This window comes from Momordica charantia, assembly GCF_013281855.1.
Source record: "Momordica charantia cultivar OHB3-1 chromosome 9 unlocalized genomic scaffold, Mcharantia_2.0 BLBB01000009.1, whole genome shotgun sequence".
Lineage (NCBI taxonomy): Eukaryota > Viridiplantae > Streptophyta > Magnoliopsida > Cucurbitales > Cucurbitaceae > Momordica > Momordica charantia.
In genome coordinates this window covers 30686350-30705235 of record NW_028275167.1, presented here as the reverse complement: position 1 = coordinate 30705235, position 18886 = coordinate 30686350, and the positions used below count along the sequence as shown (strand labels likewise).

Here is an 18886-nt window from a genome sequence, read left to right as displayed (position 1 = left end):
AGTTGTATGTAAATGGCAATGTATGTGTTTTATATTAGAAAAATATCATTTCTTTTATTTTTTAGTTTAACAAATTTAGAAAAAAGTTAAATAAAAGAGCTGAAAGAGTGTGTTATAAAAGAAAAAAGAAAAAAAAAAAAAGAAATGATAGTTGTTTTTGTCGTTATGTTAGGGGGGTGGGGCCCAGGATGGTTGGGATTGAAGTTTGAACGACCCACACACGTGTCTGACAGCTAGGTTCGGGTGGCCACGCTAACGCCAGCCATTACTCATTCTGTCCTCGTAGTCCTCGAATCTCGTCTTTCCCACACGTGTCCGGATACCATCGCCTACCCTCATCCCACGCTCCACATTACACTTTCCACTTAGGTCTAAAATAAAATTTGAAAATATCTGTAAATAATTTTCCTGATTTTCTTCTTCTTATGAGACATTACTCTTGTCACGCCCTTTCACTATTTTGTTACCAATAGGAGAGAAATTACTGTAATATGGTTGATTTTTGTACGATACTAAGGTAATAATGAACGGAATGAATTATCATAAATAAATTCAGGTGCGGGCCCCAGTTTAAGGGCTTGGATAGCTGTGAAGGAAGTTGGGCGCACATGTCCGGGCCGGAAGTAGTGTTATCTTATCCTCCAGCCAGGTTTCTTGGGCCATGGCCCACCCATTACTTGGGAAGCCCTTTTCCTCTCCACCGTTCGATCTCCACATTTCATTCCTATAACTGGGTCCCACTTTCTCCTTTTTTTTTTTTCCGTTTTTAAATATCATATTTTTGGTAGCTTTGGGTTGCCAATAACGGGATTCAATTCACATTACAATCCATTTCAATTAAATAATCCTATTTGCCAACCCTCGAATTTGTTGAGAATTTATTTAACAAAAGAAAAATAAAACCTGTCATACAAACGTGTAATCTTATTAATATATATATATATATATATATATATATATATATATATATTTTCTTCAAAAGTTAAATTACAGTTTTATCTATATAATTTAAGTTTTTTTTCTCAATTTTTTTTTGGTGAATTTGAGTTGATGAGAGAATCACATAGTCTAAAATTCAAGTTACTGAATTCGAGGTGAGTTCTAAAGATGAGAATCCAAACTCAAATAAATTGCATACAGAGTCCATTCATAAGCGTTGATATGTAAGGATCTACTCAATGATGTTAACTAATCATAAGATTATAGACATGAGATCTATGTTGGTGTGCATAAGAGGTTAGAAACAGTTTCATTGCTACCGCAGATTGAGATTGGTTAAGATCGATATTGGTGATGTTTTGAAGTATGACTCATTAGACCTAAAGAATCCAATGTACTATATTCCTCAAATCTTCAATTACCCTCTTTTCTTGTCACGCGTGGGAAGTCACTCTACGCAAGTCGACAAAACTAAATTTCCTATTTAATCCAAATAATTTGGTCAAACTCTATTGTTATAAACATGCAATGAGTTGATGTTTTTTTTTTTTATTTGGTGGACTGTTTCCTAGTCAACAAATAAGAAAAATAGAAAATCACATATGCAACACCACTTCAAATATATAGTTTAGTTGATTGTAATGTAGCATAAGATTTAAAGTAATTTTCATGATAAGATAAAAAGGGAGTGATACATACATACATATACATATATATATAATTTGAATTAATTGGATAAATTATGCCATTGTGTACTGCAAAAGAATGTTGTCTGAATCTTGCATTGCAATCAGAGGTGGTCCTTTGTTTTGAGATAGCGTCTAATATCATCAAAAAATTTGATGTTTGATTTTAGTGGTGGTCAAAGGTGAAGGGGACATAATCAGATGCTTCTTTTCTTTATATGCATATATAGATTATATTATATTTAGAGGCAAGTGGCGACCAATAATAATAAGTTAAATATATTTTTCTATTTTTATTTTTATTTTTGTATAAAAGAGAAAAATGTTGCATCAACCCCATGTTCCCATGTCCCGATTTGGCAATCAAACATTCTAATTATTTAATGTAAATTATTTCAATTTTCTGAATCATAACTCAAAAATTAAAACCTCATCCTCCTTTTATCATTATGATTCTGCAATTGCTGCCAGATGTGTTTATGTGTATGCTATGAACCTCTTTCTTAGTTAGACTCACATTTCCAAGCAATTAAATTATTATTATTATATATTTCAAATCAATTGATTCATGTCATGAGATTCAATTCATAGATTCTTTATCCTCCTCTAATCATTTTTGTTATCTTATTAAATATATCATCCAACCATCCATCTATATTTTAAAAGAAAAAAAAAATTTGGAACTTTGATATTGGGGATAGGATGAAAGTTGAAGTTTTTTTGTTGGGTGAAGATTTAAATTTCCAACCTTTTGATTGTTGAATTATACTTGAGCTAACGAATTGATGGCAAACTCACTTTATAATTCATACTGAGTGATTTTTATTCGAGGATTATTTTCTCTTAATCATGATTAAGATACTAACAAAAATCAACGATTAAGTTTGGGTCTTAATTTCTCGACATAAAGTATGGAGCAATAATATATTTATTAGCATTAATATGTTTTCATTTCATAATTACATAACATAGTGCAATTAATTTATTTCATATCCTTCTAGATGTACTTTTATTTAAAAAAAAAATCTTTGAAATCTAGATATAATTTAATAGCTAGGAAAAAACATTATCTTACATTTTTAAGGCAACACACATCATCATTCATAATAATAACTTCATATAATTGATGTGGCATAATATAACATAATTTGTCCATTCACTAATGACAGACTTACTTTTGATCCCCATATCCCTATGATTTTTCAATGCATAAAGATATTATAACCCAAGTTTAAATATCCATCTAACCTATGTTGGCTTTTTCCTTGATAAAAAGTATATTTGGAATATAGAAATTCCTAGATTATATATTTTTCTTCCGTATTTTGAAAATATATATCTTCAAATCTGGTTATGAGTGGAATTATCCTACAAAGCTCAATTAAATTTCGACAAGTGACATGAGTCTAATCACTTGAGTCAAAAGACCAAACCAAACTAAATTAGAGTCAACCAAATCCAATCGAGTCAGTTCACCCAAACCAACTCAAGGGAAGACTCCCTACATAAATAAGAGGAAATTAAAGACTGGACACGAGGTACTCTCGTAATCTGACTTTTTGCTTCTCTCAACGAAATTGTTTGCTATATTATGCATCAAAGTGTATTAAATTTAGTACTACACCGATGTGCATATTTTTTATATACATATTTTTGTTTGTGTAGTTGACTAAAGCTACCGACACCAAAGACCGAAACTTAATTCGTGGTTCAACAAATCTCGATAGTAAACTTACAACTATATGAAAATGTCATTTCATGATAGTATAATACCCATATAAAAATATAAAAATATATATATATATATATATATATATATATATATATATATATATATATATATATATAGTTGAAAAGATAGTTGTTCATTGTACATGAATGAAAAAGTAGGGTTTTAATTATGCATACGGAGGAGGGGGAAAATATTGGAGGGATATGAGGAGGACAAGGGATAAAGCAACGCATGTGAGGGAAATGATAAAGACCATTCAAACAGATGTATGGAAAAAAAAAAAAAAAAGAAAAGAAAATCACAAATAAAAACAAGACATTTCCACGTACATCCACATTAATGCAATTTATTATTCACGTCGTGGACTGAATTCCATCATTATTATAAGGGGGAGGCTTTCGAAAATGACATTTTGCCGTTTGGAGCTGATTAAACCATTCAAATAATCTCTCTATTTAATTTAATTATTTTACCTCACATTTCAATTTTCTTTTTAGGTGTAGGTTTAGTGTTATTGACTTGTATGTGGATATATCTAACACTAAAATTAAGAATAAGACTTGAAACAAAAAAATTCTTCTCATTGGGGCTATATCAAGTAATAATTAACATCCAAAATGATGTCTTCCTCACCATTTCTAATAAATTATGCATGTATGAAGAGATCGTATATACTATAGAATTGCTGCACTCATATTAGAAGAAGTATTAGTATTCTATATAATTGATCTGTTGGGATCATTTATCACTTGTCACGTGTCAACATCACATGTAGAACAATAAGATGACTTAATATCATCTTTCGGGTTAATACAAGTCTCTAGAGCTCGAAAAGAGAAAGTCGAGCCGAGCTACATATATATTACCTTCTAGTCGACCTCCGACAGGTATGAGCCGACCTTGAAGGGCACCTATAGACACGAAGACAATGAGGATGTTCTCCGACAACGCAACGTATTTTCCAAGCAACTATCAGAGAGTCGTTGGAGTGTTGTCGGGAGCTCATCTCTATAAATATAAATCCTCGCAAGTACGCGAAACTATTTATTTCTATAAGATTAGATCGAATCGTGTACTCTATCAGAATACTAACTTTGTTTTCAACTATTTGGTACCCAAAGATAAAATTTGAATGGATTGACAAAGCGTTAAGCTTAAGAGTAAAAGTGACGACGGTAGAAGCTTGAAGTGATATATGGCTGGTTGGTGTTTGGTAGGTTTGTAAATGGCATGAGTTTCTTTTATTGTGGTGGGAGCGGAAGGCACATGGTTGCACATGAACACTAAAATTGGCATCCCAATATTTATAAGATGCTCCTGCCTCCACACCTGGGGCTAAACTTCAACCCTCTTGCTGTCCCCATTCTTCACTCCCTCAGTGCTTTACCATCCTATTCAGTTCGGATTCAAACCTATAACTTGATTGTTATTTTTAGATCTAGGATCAGATTCAAACCTATAACTTGATTGTTATCTTTAGATCGTTAATCAATCGTTTTTTGATAAAAATATCATATATTGTGACATCAGAATAGAGAGGACGAGGAATACATAGATGAATCGGTACTATATCCAAATGATAGAGATGTTGAGATCATGGAACAAGATGCACTTTTTTCTAGTGGCTCAATCATAAGAATTTCATAATTAAGTGTGTTTGGCTTGAAGCAATCTTCGATTAGGTGACATCGTAGTTGATTTATTAGAAAGTATGTAAGTGAGGACAAAACATGTTAAACGGACTCGTATTGATCCGTAGGTAGCCAGACCTTACATATATGAAGTCAGCAGGTTCATCTGACCAAAAAATTTCTTAAATTTAATAATCTAAGTGGTAATTCAGTGCTGCTTGGATTTTTCATTGGCGTGATTATGAGAGATTGGGCCGGTTAGCCCCTACAAGAACCCATTTGAGACAATCAATTGGGCTGTTTGGTCACAAATAGAGGCCTTGCAATTGGAGTTGCCTGAAGGCCCAAGACCCAAAAGCTACTTTACTATTGAACAAATGTTTAAATGAATTAACATTTGGGAATTTGTAATGGTTTGCTAAAATATATGCTATATTTTGTAAATATAATAACAAATTTTTGGTTTTTGTAAAATTTTTGAATTTTTAGTTATTTCGATTTTATCCTTCTAGATTTTTCAGATGTATGAATGATATTTCAAATCAAGTATATGTATTAGAAATCATTGTTATTGTTTAATAGGAAAAAAACATCTTATCCAATACAAAATTTAACAATATATGTAATAATTGGAGAGGAAAAAACAGTCTAATATCATGGTGGTTTTTGATTGGGCTAATAAAAAACAGTCTCAAGTAGAAAAATGCAAGATGGAATGTCATCTAAAAAGACTTGGCTTTGCTTCACAGAAAAATGGCTAATGAAATTTTGTTTCCATAGTAATGATGCAGACATCAGTTGACTGGATCGATAGATAGTGACGTCAAATGAAAGCTTTTAAAAAAACAATTTGTCGATGGGAGATCCAGCTAGCCAAATTGACGAAATTACTCACCATTCAAACTCTTAGTAAGTCAATAAGAACGGTGATTCATCGTGTTCTCGATGAATCGTCTAACTTAAAAGGCACATCAAATCAAAACTGAAAGATCTTCATCGATTTGATAATTTAAGGATGGAAAACTCTAAAGTGAATCTCCTTTGTCACCATTTTACAGAATAATATATTCATCGACAAACATTTAAAACATTTGAAAAATATTACTTTTAATCGGAAGTCAATAACTTCGGAAATTATTCACTTTTAAAAACGAGTCGCCGCCGCTCGGCATCGTCGAGTCGCCGCCACCCGCTGCGGAGTGCCTCATCACTCAGGTATCTGATTTTCCCCTTTTATTCCTGCTGATTTTCCCTTCCGATTTCTGATTTCCGATTTATTTTTGCATCTGGTGTTTTCGTCGGGAGTGTTATTCTTCTATCACGTTCTGCTAGAATTTAGGGCGTTTCTGTTTCTGTTTCGATCCTATTGTTTCCATTTTCCTCACTTTCTCTCGGATTTGCGATTCACCAAACCTAATTACTAAATACTTTGACAAACGCCTGAATTTCGTTTGTATGGAGCGTCTAATGCGTAAATTTGCTCGTGATTTCAGTTTCTTGGGTGCGATTGGTTGGTAGGAATTGGAGAAGCCGAGTAGTGAATTAGAGTTGTTTCCTATCGTTACGATCTTTGTTTAGTTTTCATGTAAAAATAGCAGTAAAATAAATTCTACATATTTTTTATTAGGCCACCTCTGAAAGTTTTGTTGGGGTGATTGATCAGACAAGGGGGCTTCTGAATTACGTGGACAAATATTGCTCAAAAGTTGGCTACAATTCTGAATTGAAATATGTATGTATTGCAGGAAGGTAAATGGGTAAAATTGAGATCTCATTTTATAGTTTCCTTACTGAAAAATTCAATATGTTTCATCTTCTGACTACAGTGGGACCTTATTCTTCCAATTTATAGGAAAAGTTTGGACTTAAAAACAATCTCAAGAGAGAAAAACTATACATTTTAGGGACACAACTATATACAGTTTTACCTTATGATTTTAGAAAGAAATATGTTAGATAGAGAAAGATAAGTTGGAAAATAAGAAATTTTATGTTTTTCTTTCTTTGCAAGTTAAATTTAGACTTTGTTACCTCTCTAATCTAAAATTTTTGCTATGGGGCGAGAAAAATTTTAGAAAAAAAAAGGGTTATGGTTCTGTTTTGGTCTGTGATTCTTTTGAAAAATTCAAAGTCCTAACAGCTATGGTTCTGTTTTTTGTAATTTTTGTCTCAGAACTAAGGTATCAAAGGGTGTAATTGAGGGTTTCAAAGCATGTACCGAAGAATCTCTTAAACCTGGAAAATAATCTCTACACTTAATTTTAAAATTTCTATTTTTTCTCTCTGTCCTGAGGAGCCAAAAAACAATATTTTTTGGAAGTACTTCTTACTCACCCTACAAAGACTTAGCATCTGCGTCCAAATAAGTAACACTAAAAAAAAAAATCTTCATGATTACAATAATGGGTTGGGGGGCAGATAACTGAAGTTTAAGTCATTATCCTAATTTCTTGCCAAGTATCAATTGAAATCTTCTTGTTGTAGAAAAATCTTATTTTTAATCTGATGAGTAGCCTCAACTGCATTTGACCATTTAACAGTGAGCTACCAAGTGCAATTGAGATCTTCTGTTGCTTCCCTAATGTTGAATGGTTGATATCATTTGTATTGAAGAAGAAAATTGTGAAAAATAGCTTATGTAACATTCATCTCCATATTTTATTCCTCATTTGACTTCTATTTTTCCTTTTTGTTTTGTACAAGAGAGTACCAAGAAAAGATTTAGTTGTTTGCTGATCTCGGTTTGTTAGGGTTGTGTGAGGGTTTAACATCTGTGACTTGCCATCCTAAATTCTATGGTTCGGCCTTCTGGCCTTTATGCCCCTATACCTGGGGGGTATGGGCATCATCCCCCATACCCGTACATACGCAAAGAGTCATCACTTGATGGAAGTTGCATCCCATGTGGCTTGAACCTAAAACTTTAAGGTTTTTCCTTGAAGTCCCAAGCCATCCAAGCTATCCCTTGGGGACATACATTTCTAGATACATTATACATCTACATGAACTATTATTTAATTAACTACATTAATGTATTTAGTTGTTTAAGGTAGGTTAATTATATGTTCATGAATGTACAGGTTCATAGGATGTGAGTTAATGTCGAGTCTAGATTCTTTCACGGAGTCCTATAAATAGTATCCTCTTGGATTGTATTTCAAGCAAGTATGGAGAAGAAAAAACAAATAGTTTGAGAGAGTTTGTGAACCAAGTGTATATTTTTTGTGAAGAATTTTCAATACAAATGGAGTTATTTCTTCTCATGATTGATTCTAAATTTGTGAGTGTCTATCCTGCTTCCACACTGATCATACATATCTATGTACTAGAACTTGAAATAATTATAATTGGAAGTGGGGCTGTTCTTATATTTTTCATATCTGTTATTTTAGAGTAGTAAAGAAAGGTTCTGTGGTGATTATATGTAAGATATCCTATAACTACTTTTTTAATCTTTTTGTTACTTGTTGGTGGAGGTTAAATGATTCATATATTATGCGATTTTCTAACTTTAGATGATTTTTATAATATGATGTTATATATTATTTCTCTTGAAGGATAAAGTGATTCACATTCTAAGAGCTACCTAGTTGTGACGAATATTACGAATATTACGGATCAATTATAATTCAATTTTTACTATTATTAGATGCTCGCAAATTGAAGTTTATTTTATATATATCTCATTTGGTATTAGAGAAAAATTAGACTGATGTTTTTTGCTATATGAATGTATCATACCTTCAGAGAAGAGGAAGCAAAAGGTTTCTGAAATAAAGGCTGGAATTGATGAAGCAGTGTCTCTGTTACCTTGTTAACTTGTCCTTGTGAAAAATGCCTAAAACTTCGTCATGTTATATTTTTCATGGACTTCAGATTCGAAAAATGGATCTTTAGTCTAGAAGCTTGTACACAATATGTAAATATGAATACCATATCTTTGTATTGATTTCCCCTTCTCTCTCTCACTTAATTTTTTCTCAGCTTTGAAGAATTATGTGTCTCTTGTTGCAAATGCTACTTTAAATTCTGGAATTTAAGGACAAATGAAGCAATTATTGAAGGATTTACAAATGTCAATAAAGATTTACAAATACTATTGATCTTTACTTCATTTTTTTTAAGGATTTATAAGTGCCAATAAAGAATTAACTTGAAGGTTTAAAAATCGTTGAAAATAGTATTACAACCTTAGAAAAATAAAGAAAGCCTTTGAAAAAGGTATTTACAACTAATTTCACAATTATGAGGGTTTAAAACTAATGAGAAATATTAATTTTTGTAGGTGGAATCTTTGAATAAGCTTTTTCTACATGATCTATTTTGAAATTTTTCAAAGACTGAACCAATCTATGGAGAAGGATGCAAAAAAGAATTATGAAAAATACTTGATCAGGAGTAATTTTGTCCTTACCACTATTAAATATTTCACCACTCATCATTTTTTTTAAGTTTTTATGTTTTTTCATTTCTTTCTCGTTGTTAGATATTTAATAGGGGTAAAAAAAAATTGTTCTTTACCAGTGGAGAACAAGTATTTTTCAATGTTTATTTAATATATTTTTAAAGATAGTGACTTTCACAAAGGATGAAATGATCAATTTTCTTGTAGCGCATCTTAATCAATCCATGTTGCTCCGAATCTAAACTCGATGTTGGTAACTAAATTACTCAATCCCTACTCATAAATCAAGAATATACAACTAATCAACGGCTTTTTAGAAGCAGAACTGTAAGTTAGGCCCAAAAAAAAGAAAAAAAAAACACTTTATTAACACACATGGTTGCAAAATTATGTCATCTTCTTCTTTCATTTTTCTATCCTTTTAATAATAATAATAATAATAATAATAATAATAATAATAATGTCATCTTTTATGTAATAACTAATACACCTATACATGAGTTGAAAATGCATGATGTGTCCCACTCTAACAAGCAAACAAATGTGGTAACTACAAAAGATTAATTATATTTGGTTTACAAAGGGCATGCATGCAGGGGAAATGAAAGTAAAACAAATTTAATCTTGATTTTAGGGCAAGGAATAATGAGAGAACCCCATCATACTATAACTAAAAACAAAAAAGGCTAAGATTACTTAGAGATCATAAACCAGTGTCACACAATAAAGGAGCAAAAAGAAGAAGAAGAAAGAATAATAAAAAAAAGCCATGATTAATATGGCAGCTGTGTTAGTTATAACTTATATCACAATCATGATAACGACGGACAAGTTGGGTGTATACAACCTCATCTTCATCCTCATCATGGATCTCTACTTTTGCCACTTTTTCCATTGCCAAAAGCTCCAAAGTTTTCTGGTCCGACGGCTCTGCTTCTGCTTCTGGCGGCATCACTGATGGTAGTTTCGCCAGAAGCGCTTCTAGGCTGCTCATTGATGGTGTTATTTGGACCTGCTGGCCCGGGTTCAAATTAATGTGGTTGTACATTAGTTGCTCTGCTGGACCTGGGAAACAACTCGTCCCTTCGAACCGCCCTAACTCCGCGCTCTCGTAGGCTGCCGCCGCGGTAGCCATCGCGGCCGCGTCTACGTTGAAATTAGATGGAATTGATGAGCAGAGCGGGTGAGGCAATAGAACGCCCGGGATGCTCTCGATGTAGCAGAATTTCTTTCTTAATTGTACTACGAAATTCAAGTCTTCAGTCACCTACATAACATGAATGGAAATATACGTTTTAGTTACTGATGTTAGTGTGGTATATATTGAGATATCGATAGAAATATTGAGATCTCGAGATGGATTAAGACCCATATCAAAATAGGGAAGAACCAACTCAACAGAGCTGTAACCAAAGAAAGTTTTAAATTTTAACCTGTCATAGATCTAGATAATAAGTGGTCCGAAATTTAAAAGAATTAATTAAATTACCTAGGAGAGAAAAATTCATTTAATTATGTTAACACCTCCAGATTTGTTGTCAACTGATCGCTAGACAATAGTCTAAGCTTACTATTAGACATATTTAACATCTAGCCATATGATTTCTTTTTTTTTTTAACAGAGAACATCTAGCCATATAATGAGAATATATAATTAAAAAAATTATTAAAACAATCAAATATTAAATTAAAACTTTTTAAATAATAAAAATGTTTAGTCTATTAATAAACAGGAAGTAATTGTCAGAAAAGGAGAGACCTTCTGAACTGCTCCCAATTGAACGACGCCTTCTTTGACTGCGACCAAAGCTATGGTCTGAAAAAACAATAACGAGGTTGTCATCTCATGATCTGCATCTTTTTTCTTTTCTTCCATAAATTTATCCAAGACAAATAGTCACATATAACATATGAAATATATGCTAATTAGAGATACAACTAATAATAGCATTCGTCAAAGCCAACATAGTTTAATTAAAAGATGGTAAGTTCGATCTTTCATCCCCACATATTGTATTAGGTGACAATAACATTCACCACTTTTTAACTCCCACTTAATTTACAATGTGAGATCAAAAGATGGGTGAATGAAAGGAAGCATTAGAACCAATAAAATCTCAATTAATTCATATTATTATGATTGAATACCTTTATGCCTGACTGAAACTGGGCTTCCCAAGTCCTAGGATGCTGCAAACAAAAAAAAAAAAATAATTAAATAACCAATGACAATTAACACAATCAAAAGAAAATTTTATGTGTGTTCTTCATTTCTGTGCATGGATTATTTTTGCAATTCTTGCTTACGGAGTCAGCGGAATTGTGCCATGTCGGTAAGAATTCGATGTCTTGATTATCGTTTGGTTCTTTGTAAATCCATTTATGACTCCGATCCGCCGCTACTTTTCCAATCAATCTGCCTCACAATTGAAACAAAATTATACTAGACGAAGATGACACATTGTAAATCCATTTCTAATATTCGAACCAAGATTGAAACCTATGGATATTAATTACGGAGGAGCGGAAAAAACAAAAGATATTAAAGTTGGGATTTTTTTAATAATTACCCCTCTCCATAATTGTAGATCTCGTGCGACATCTTGAAGAAAAGCTCCGGCTGCAGTCCCCGACATGGCTGTAACCCATACACCACAGACGAGCCCGGAAAGTCACCGCCGCCGCCACCGCCATCCATCTCGTCGGCCGAAGACGACGCCCCAAAATTGCAAAAGCCATCTTCCCACACCAATATCCTACAATAATATGGTAATATCAATATTAGCAAATTTTGTCCATTAATGGATAAGAAAAGAAATTCAAAGAAATACCAGTTCCTCCAATTCCCTCTGGACCTATCAAAAGCACCTTGATTTTCCCATCTGCAGAAGGAAAAAAAAAAAAAGAGGGTAACTCAAGTAATGTAATAATTTAAATTAAAATGGTGGAGAAAATGAAAAAATGGTGTACTTTGGTGGTGGGTAATTCCGAGGGAGGATCCGCCAGAAGACGGCATAAACCCACTGGGAATTATGGTGGATGCATAAGCTTCTGAGAGTGTGTTGAAGAAGATGAGTAGTTGCTAACAAATTAAGACGCTGTTCCATCCAAAAAAAAAGGAGCAAAATTAATTGAGATTACCACCTGTGTATTTGTGTGGGTGAAATGGTGTACTGAAAGAGAGAAGAGAGAATATAAAGGGCTTCACCAATATCTGTGAGAATTAAAGGGAAATGTGATTCTCTTTCTCTCTCTATCTCTAAAAAGAACTTGTACAAGGGTCCTCATTGGTTCCCCACTGTAGTATACGGCTTGGAGTTTGGTTTACAAAATATATATATTTTTTAGTTTTTGAAGACATTAATTATCTTACAATCATTCATTATTATTCTTGAATTGGATTTGGTTGCTCTGAGAGAGATGAGTACAAATTGATGGTGTGTACACTGTACACTACTCATCGTTTCTTCTATACTTTCGAGACCATCTATGTTTCTTCTGATTCTAATTCTGTCATTTTTCCAGGATGCAGAATACCATTGCATTACTATCACCAGTTATTATTATTTATATATATGAGAGATTTTTTATGGAAAAAATATATATATCAATGAATAGGTGGATTATAAGTTCTTCGAACGTGAACTATTTGACTTTTTCCCAAATAGTAAGAGATAGAGACAGAAAAAGTTTAACACTACAAGATTATACCGGTTCACTGGCATGGATTAAAAAGTTCTAACTTTGAGTGCTCAAAACCTAACCTTTTTAAACTCCTTTTGCAAAATTTCCGTTTTTGTTAAGTGGGAATATATAGGATTGAAGTACCCTATTTTTGGGGTGGGGTTGAATTTAAATATGACCTAAGAGTTGAGGAATGGAGTCTAATTTTTATGAGCTTTACTATATACTTTCCAAGTTCCAATTACTTTAGAATGGAGATTAATTTGAAGTAAGGAATCTTAATTGAACAAGAATCTACATATTAATCTTTGCATTAATGATTAAAGGAAGAACCCGAACGGGTATTAAGATGTCTCCTTTTTTCACAGCGAATCCTTGTAAAAAAAAAAAAAAAGAGTTTGCTAAAAGGGAGCTTTCCATGATTGCACTCCCAGTCTGACACAAAGAAAGTTTTGGCAGTCTCTGTAATGCTCTTTCTCTTTGACCAACTTTTTGCATTTTAACTCTGCAGTCGCAACCAAGAAGGATTTTCAAGATTTATCTAAATCTCCATCGTGTAACTCTGCTCTTTGCTTAAATTACAATTACAATTACAACCCAAGAAGATTTATTAATTGGTAGTGATATTTTTGAAATCAGTTCATGGGATATCTCAAAATTAAGCATTTTGATCTCCATATATTAGGGTTTTATAATGCTAGTTAGTAATGCATGAATGTACGGAGAGAGTTGTTGATTGGGGACATAAATGTCAGTGATGAAGCAGAAAGTAGTGTTGAATTGCCTTTCTTTTTTTTGGTTTAAATTTTATTGTTCTGTTTTGTAACAAAAGGGTAAATGGGTTGAACAATATATATAATACAGACACAATCTGAGAAGATGGAATGGAAACAGAGAAGTTTTGGGTATGGGGGAAGAGAAAAGCACGACAGAAATTTAAAGGCCATCATCTTCACTGATCCTCAGGCCTCAGATCATCATCATAATATATATATATATATATATATATATATATATATCTGATTGGGTCAAAAAATTATAAGTCATTCAACTTTGAATATCAAATATCCATCCATCCATCCTTATCTCTTCCCATTAAAAGTACTGAAACAACTGCTCCTCTCCCATACCTCTGTCCCCATCGCCTATTCTTTGTTTCTTTTTATTTATATATATATATATATATATATATATATTTATAAAGACGATGACCCAAGGGATAATATAATTGTGGGGTAGTTTTGGTTTTACGGGTTTAGGGTAAAAAGATGTCTTTTTTAGTAACAAGCTGGCAAAGGAGCAGACTTTTTAGAGTTGCCCTTTTTACAACTTTTAGGGTTTGCAATTGCATGGTAAAAAATAAATTGTTGTTTTTGCAGGTTTTCAGTGGGAGGGTATTCATCAAGGAAGCTCATATTTCTTTGTTGGGTATTCAGATGGAAGAGCGTTGAGCGTCTGCAGATAACCCTTTTGCTCTTCCCATGAGTAAAGTAAAAAGACGACCAAAGTTCAATTTTTGACCTTGAACTACGTTCCCATCACCTTTGTTTTTTCTCTATTTTTTCTCTGAGTACATCAAGTAGGGAAAGATCGAACTCACAACCTTTTGGTTGGAGATATATGTCGATTACTGCTGTATACTTGTTTTGGCTACGTTCTCATCACTTTAGTACTACTCTTTTTCTTTTTAACATGTGCGTGATATTTCTAATTTATTTATCATAAATTAAAATTAAAACTAATGTCATTGTTACTCAATTATCACTCAAAATATACATAATTTTAATAAAGATTAAGTATTTAATCTAGCAATATTTATGCTAGCATCTTTTTTCTTTTAACTTATTTACAAAATTGTTAAAAGACAAGATTAATATTGTCCGTAAATTTTTTTTAATAATCAAACTTAGCTTTTGAAGGTATAAATATGATGAATGATATGTTATTCGCTAATGAATTGTGTATATATATTTAACTCTCACCAATGTTCAAAGCCGCTAAACAATACTGTTGTGAAAAATAGGAACGTGATCCTCTATACTAATTAAGAAACCTTAAAAATTCGTGAGAGAGAAAAGTAAAAAAGAAGAAACACATAATATTTATATCTTGCCAACAACACTGCTCTGAAAAATTGAAACATGATGTACATTAATAGATCTTTGAACAAAAAGATCATGATATAGATATTGAGTTGTATTCATTGAGGAGTGGAGGAGAGGTTAATTAAGGACAGTATATTTTGATTGGGTAAATTAAAAGATGTTTTGAGCGAGGAGAGTGTTAAAAAGTGAAATTGTTAAGACTTAGACCTAGATATTATCATGAAAAAGTAAAAGCAAACATAAAGTGAACTCCAATTATCTCTTCCTTAACAAAGTGGTATTAAAACTATGCCCTATCTACACACGTGCTCTCATAATTATTGAAAAGAAGTTTGGTAGGCTTCTGTTTAGATCGAGAGAATTATAAGAGGTAGAAAAAAATTGGTAACCTTTCCTTATTGCACAATACAATAACCTAACCCTTGGTTGAGTTCATCAAATAGGAGGCATGTTACCGCATAATTATAATCCTATATTCTAAAACAAAAAGACTATTACTTTCACTCCGGCGGCCCGGGAATCAAAACTTTTGAAATGATAATAAATACCTTATTTTATAAATTATGATCAGATATGTGGTAGCTATCGGGTACTTAAATAAAGTTAAAAACTAGAGTGGAGAATCAATTATATTAATGGATTTAACCATCATCAGTGGCTCGTTGGTCCAAAAGTGCCAGGATAAATTGAGAAGTAATAGATTCAAATTTTATTATGGACACTTACCTTAAAAATTAATTCCTATGTGTTTTCTGATACTAAATGTTTAAGGTCAGGCGGCTGTCTCCAAGATTCTAGCCTCATCTTGGTCATCAAAATCATCTCTCTTTTGTAATTACAATATAACTAAAATTTCTCTCAACTGGAGTACATCCGTTTGAGCCTTCTTTTTGTATGTTCCTTACGTACCGTGTCAATGAATAGTATCTCTTAAAAAAAAAGAAAGATGATGAAATGGAGTAAAAGATAATATTGGGTTTGATGTGTTTGGTGGTGAAGTGGTGGGTATATGTGCTTCTTTATTCTACTTGCTTTAAAAGTAGCATATTTTTCATTGGAATGGTGATGTACATGCATGTGCAAAGTGGGAAAGGGTCCAGTAGCTGGACACCATCAACAAAACTACTTAGCTAGCCCTCACCATTACCATGCAAAAACCTATCAGCCTTTGAAAAGAAAAGAAGCACAAGTCCATAAAACCAAACAAAGGTGATTGCGATCCATTCAACTCTTTTGAATGCAAAAAAGAAAGAAAAAAATAACATCAAATGCCCAAAAAGTCTCTGCCCAATCACATTTTTGGGTGAAAAAGACCTCTCATTTACGCCATCCTCTTGTCCCTCTCTCCCCTCTCCAACCCTAATCAACGAAACAAACAAACAAAGCAAGAAAAAAGGAGTTTGGTTGGGTAGAGAAGATATACATTATATCTTGTTGAATCCCATTTCAGTTTAACTCCAAGGCTTCACGTGACCAAATTGGTTCACTATGTTTCCATTCAAACCCCAAAGAAGCAAGCTTTTAAAGAATCAACAAGCTGGGTGTGGCTAAAAACAAACTCACTTTCACTCTGGTTGACCTGTGTATGTTACGCACGCGTAACTATTAAGAATATGAACAAATGATTAAATACCGCTAGCTAACATAATCGAGTTTTTGGGTTGTGATTAAAGAAGAAGAGATAGAGGAATTGGGTATTTGAAAAATTGTATGTGGGAAATGGGAGAGATGAGGAGATTTGTAGAGAGAAGTTAATTTGGGTGTGGGAAGCCATTTTTGATGATGTTGGTTGCTTTAGTCAACAGTGGTTTGATAGTGACTCCATTATAAGAGCATACGGAGATGGAATTGGCATCTTCAGCCTCTGTAGCTTCAGGACAACTTGGGACTGTGTTTCGTGGGACACAACGAGAGATAGGTACATTTTATCTGTCACCTCTCCACTGTTCAAAAAATTTGTGCTTATTCCCCAATATTCCCTACTTCCATTTTAACTCAACAAACCATATATATATTTATTACCGTTCTTCTAAAATCTATTCCCTTTGCTAGCTTTACAAGAATCAGAATTGGAATCGGAATCAAAAAGATGTCCTTAATTCTAATTGGCTCCCGGGAATCAAAACCCTTTTGAATCCGAAGAGAAAATCGAACCATTTACGCTCCTAATAAAAAATCTGTGATTTTCTCAACTCAATCTTGAAATTAAACCATAGTGTGAAGTGAATGTGTTTGAAGCTTTAATTTGTGTAGGTATTTGATGCTCTTCTCCAAGATCTTTTCTCTCTTCTTGTAGCTGGGTTGGACCCAAGAAATGAAATTTTGAAGGCCCATTTTTTTTTCTGATTTTTATTTTTTGGGTGCAGGAGATGTGAATTATACTGAATGTTTGTTGCTGTCTTCTTGATCTACAGGAGAAACATTACAAATTGGAATCCAGTGTTAGGGCACTATCAGATGGAGAGCCCACCACACCAAACAGTAAACATTAATGATTAAACAAAAACCATAAGGGTTGAAGGGAGACCCCCTTTCCCCCACATATTCAAATTCCTCCTCTAATTTCCTTCTCTTTCTATCTTTGTTCGCTAACATTCTGTGTCTCAACTCAATCAAATTATTAAAAGCAACTATTGCAACATGATTGTTACTTTTGTAAATTTTTGATACATATGTAAATATGCCCCAAAGAATAGTTTGAGTGGTTTGAGACCTCAAGGAATAAGTTTAAGGTCTTAGGTTCAACAAAGGATCATCGACTCTTGGATAATAAAAAAAAAATTCATACATATATATATATATATTAGATAATTTGTCTTTACTAAGGTGCTTTCTAGAAAAATTTAATAACTTGCTCTATATAAACTAGTATATATATACCAGTTCAAAGAACAATCCTGGCAAAGTTTTAAAATCTAAATTAATTAAGAAGTTATTTCTAAAAAGATATGTCTGCATTTTTGGAACTTTTACTAGCTATATGGTTTTTAAAAACGTTTGAAAAATAAAACAACAAACACCTTACTGTTAAATATGTATAATTTTTCAAAACAAAATTGTTATAAATCTAATAGAGTCAGATTATATATCAGTCAAATTTAATCCATCATGGATTTGGTCTATTGGTTCAAAGGAACCTTGAATTTAGACGGAAATATAGTTCAAACTCCAATGATACCCATCTACTAAAATATTTAATATGTTATGTAGTAAGTCAAGCAGTTATCCTATGATATTAGTTGATGTGCTCATAAACGGATACAAATACTCACCGAGATATAAAAGAAAAAAAGATTATACTAATCAAAATTTCTTTAACAGTACATGAACTAAGTGATATAGGAAAGCATCCAAATTTGGGATGTGAAGAATATAATCAATCTGGTTTGTCCTTTGAGCTGTGAAAGGGAAGAAAAACAAAAGCTGAGAACATGAAAGGAATAAGATCAAGAACAACAGAGCCTTATTGGATAAAGGGATCATTGGCCCAGATTTACAAATACAATATATTGGGGGATCTGGGCTACTCGTGTCTCCTAAGATGCCCCAACAAGACCAATATTCTCTACCTTAAAAAAAAAAAACCAAATAAGTAAAGGTTACAAGAAAATGTGCTGATCTCTATCTTAAAGAATTAAAAAAGTTAAAATTATTGGACCGACACACACACAAAGATCGAGTACTGATGTTTGACATTAATGATG

The 18886-nt window shown here is 32.7% G+C and overlaps 1 protein-coding gene and 1 long non-coding RNA gene across 4 annotated transcripts; one reads left to right on the top strand and one right to left on the bottom strand.

Annotated features, from left to right (window-relative positions):
- The first annotated feature begins 5773 nt into the window (after positions 1-5773).
- On the top strand, positions 5774-8956 carry LOC111019059 (uncharacterized). Of its 3 annotated transcripts, none has more exons than XR_002602496.2 (3): positions 5846-6203; positions 6616-6720; positions 8736-8956. It is a non-coding gene; the product is annotated as an uncharacterized LOC111019059 (long non-coding RNA). The 3 variants fall into 3 exon arrangements; XR_002602495.2 differs by having other exon boundaries at positions 6616-6737; XR_015786990.1 differs by having other exon boundaries at positions 5774-6203; positions 6616-8956.
- A 1108-nt stretch (positions 8957-10064) lies between these two features.
- On the bottom strand, positions 10065-12587 carry LOC111019104 (protein RICE SALT SENSITIVE 3). Its single transcript, XM_022295390.2, has 7 exons — positions 12364-12587; positions 12225-12275; positions 11964-12149; positions 11701-11809; positions 11542-11583; positions 11153-11209; positions 10065-10660 (listed from the first exon to the last, which is right to left on the bottom strand). Exons 1-7 carry the CDS (start codon positions 12498-12500, stop codon positions 10184-10186), a joined length of 1059 nt encoding a protein of 352 aa, XP_022151082.1. The 5' UTR covers positions 12501-12587; the 3' UTR covers positions 10065-10183.
- Positions 12588-18886: the final 6299 nt, after the last annotated feature.

Coding starts and splice junctions, on each gene's coding strand:
- LOC111019104 (XM_022295390.2), bottom strand. CDS start 12,500: ATGGAACAGCGTCTTAATTTGTTAGCAACTACTCATCTTCTTCAACAC. Junction 12,150..12,224: donor AGAGGGAATTGGAGGAACTG/GTATTTCTTTGA, acceptor ATATTATTGTAG/GATATTGGTGTGGGAAGATG. Junction 11,584..11,700: donor GGCACAATTCCGCTGACTCC/GTAAGCAAGAAT, acceptor TTTTGTTTGCAG/CATCCTAGGACTTGGGAAGC.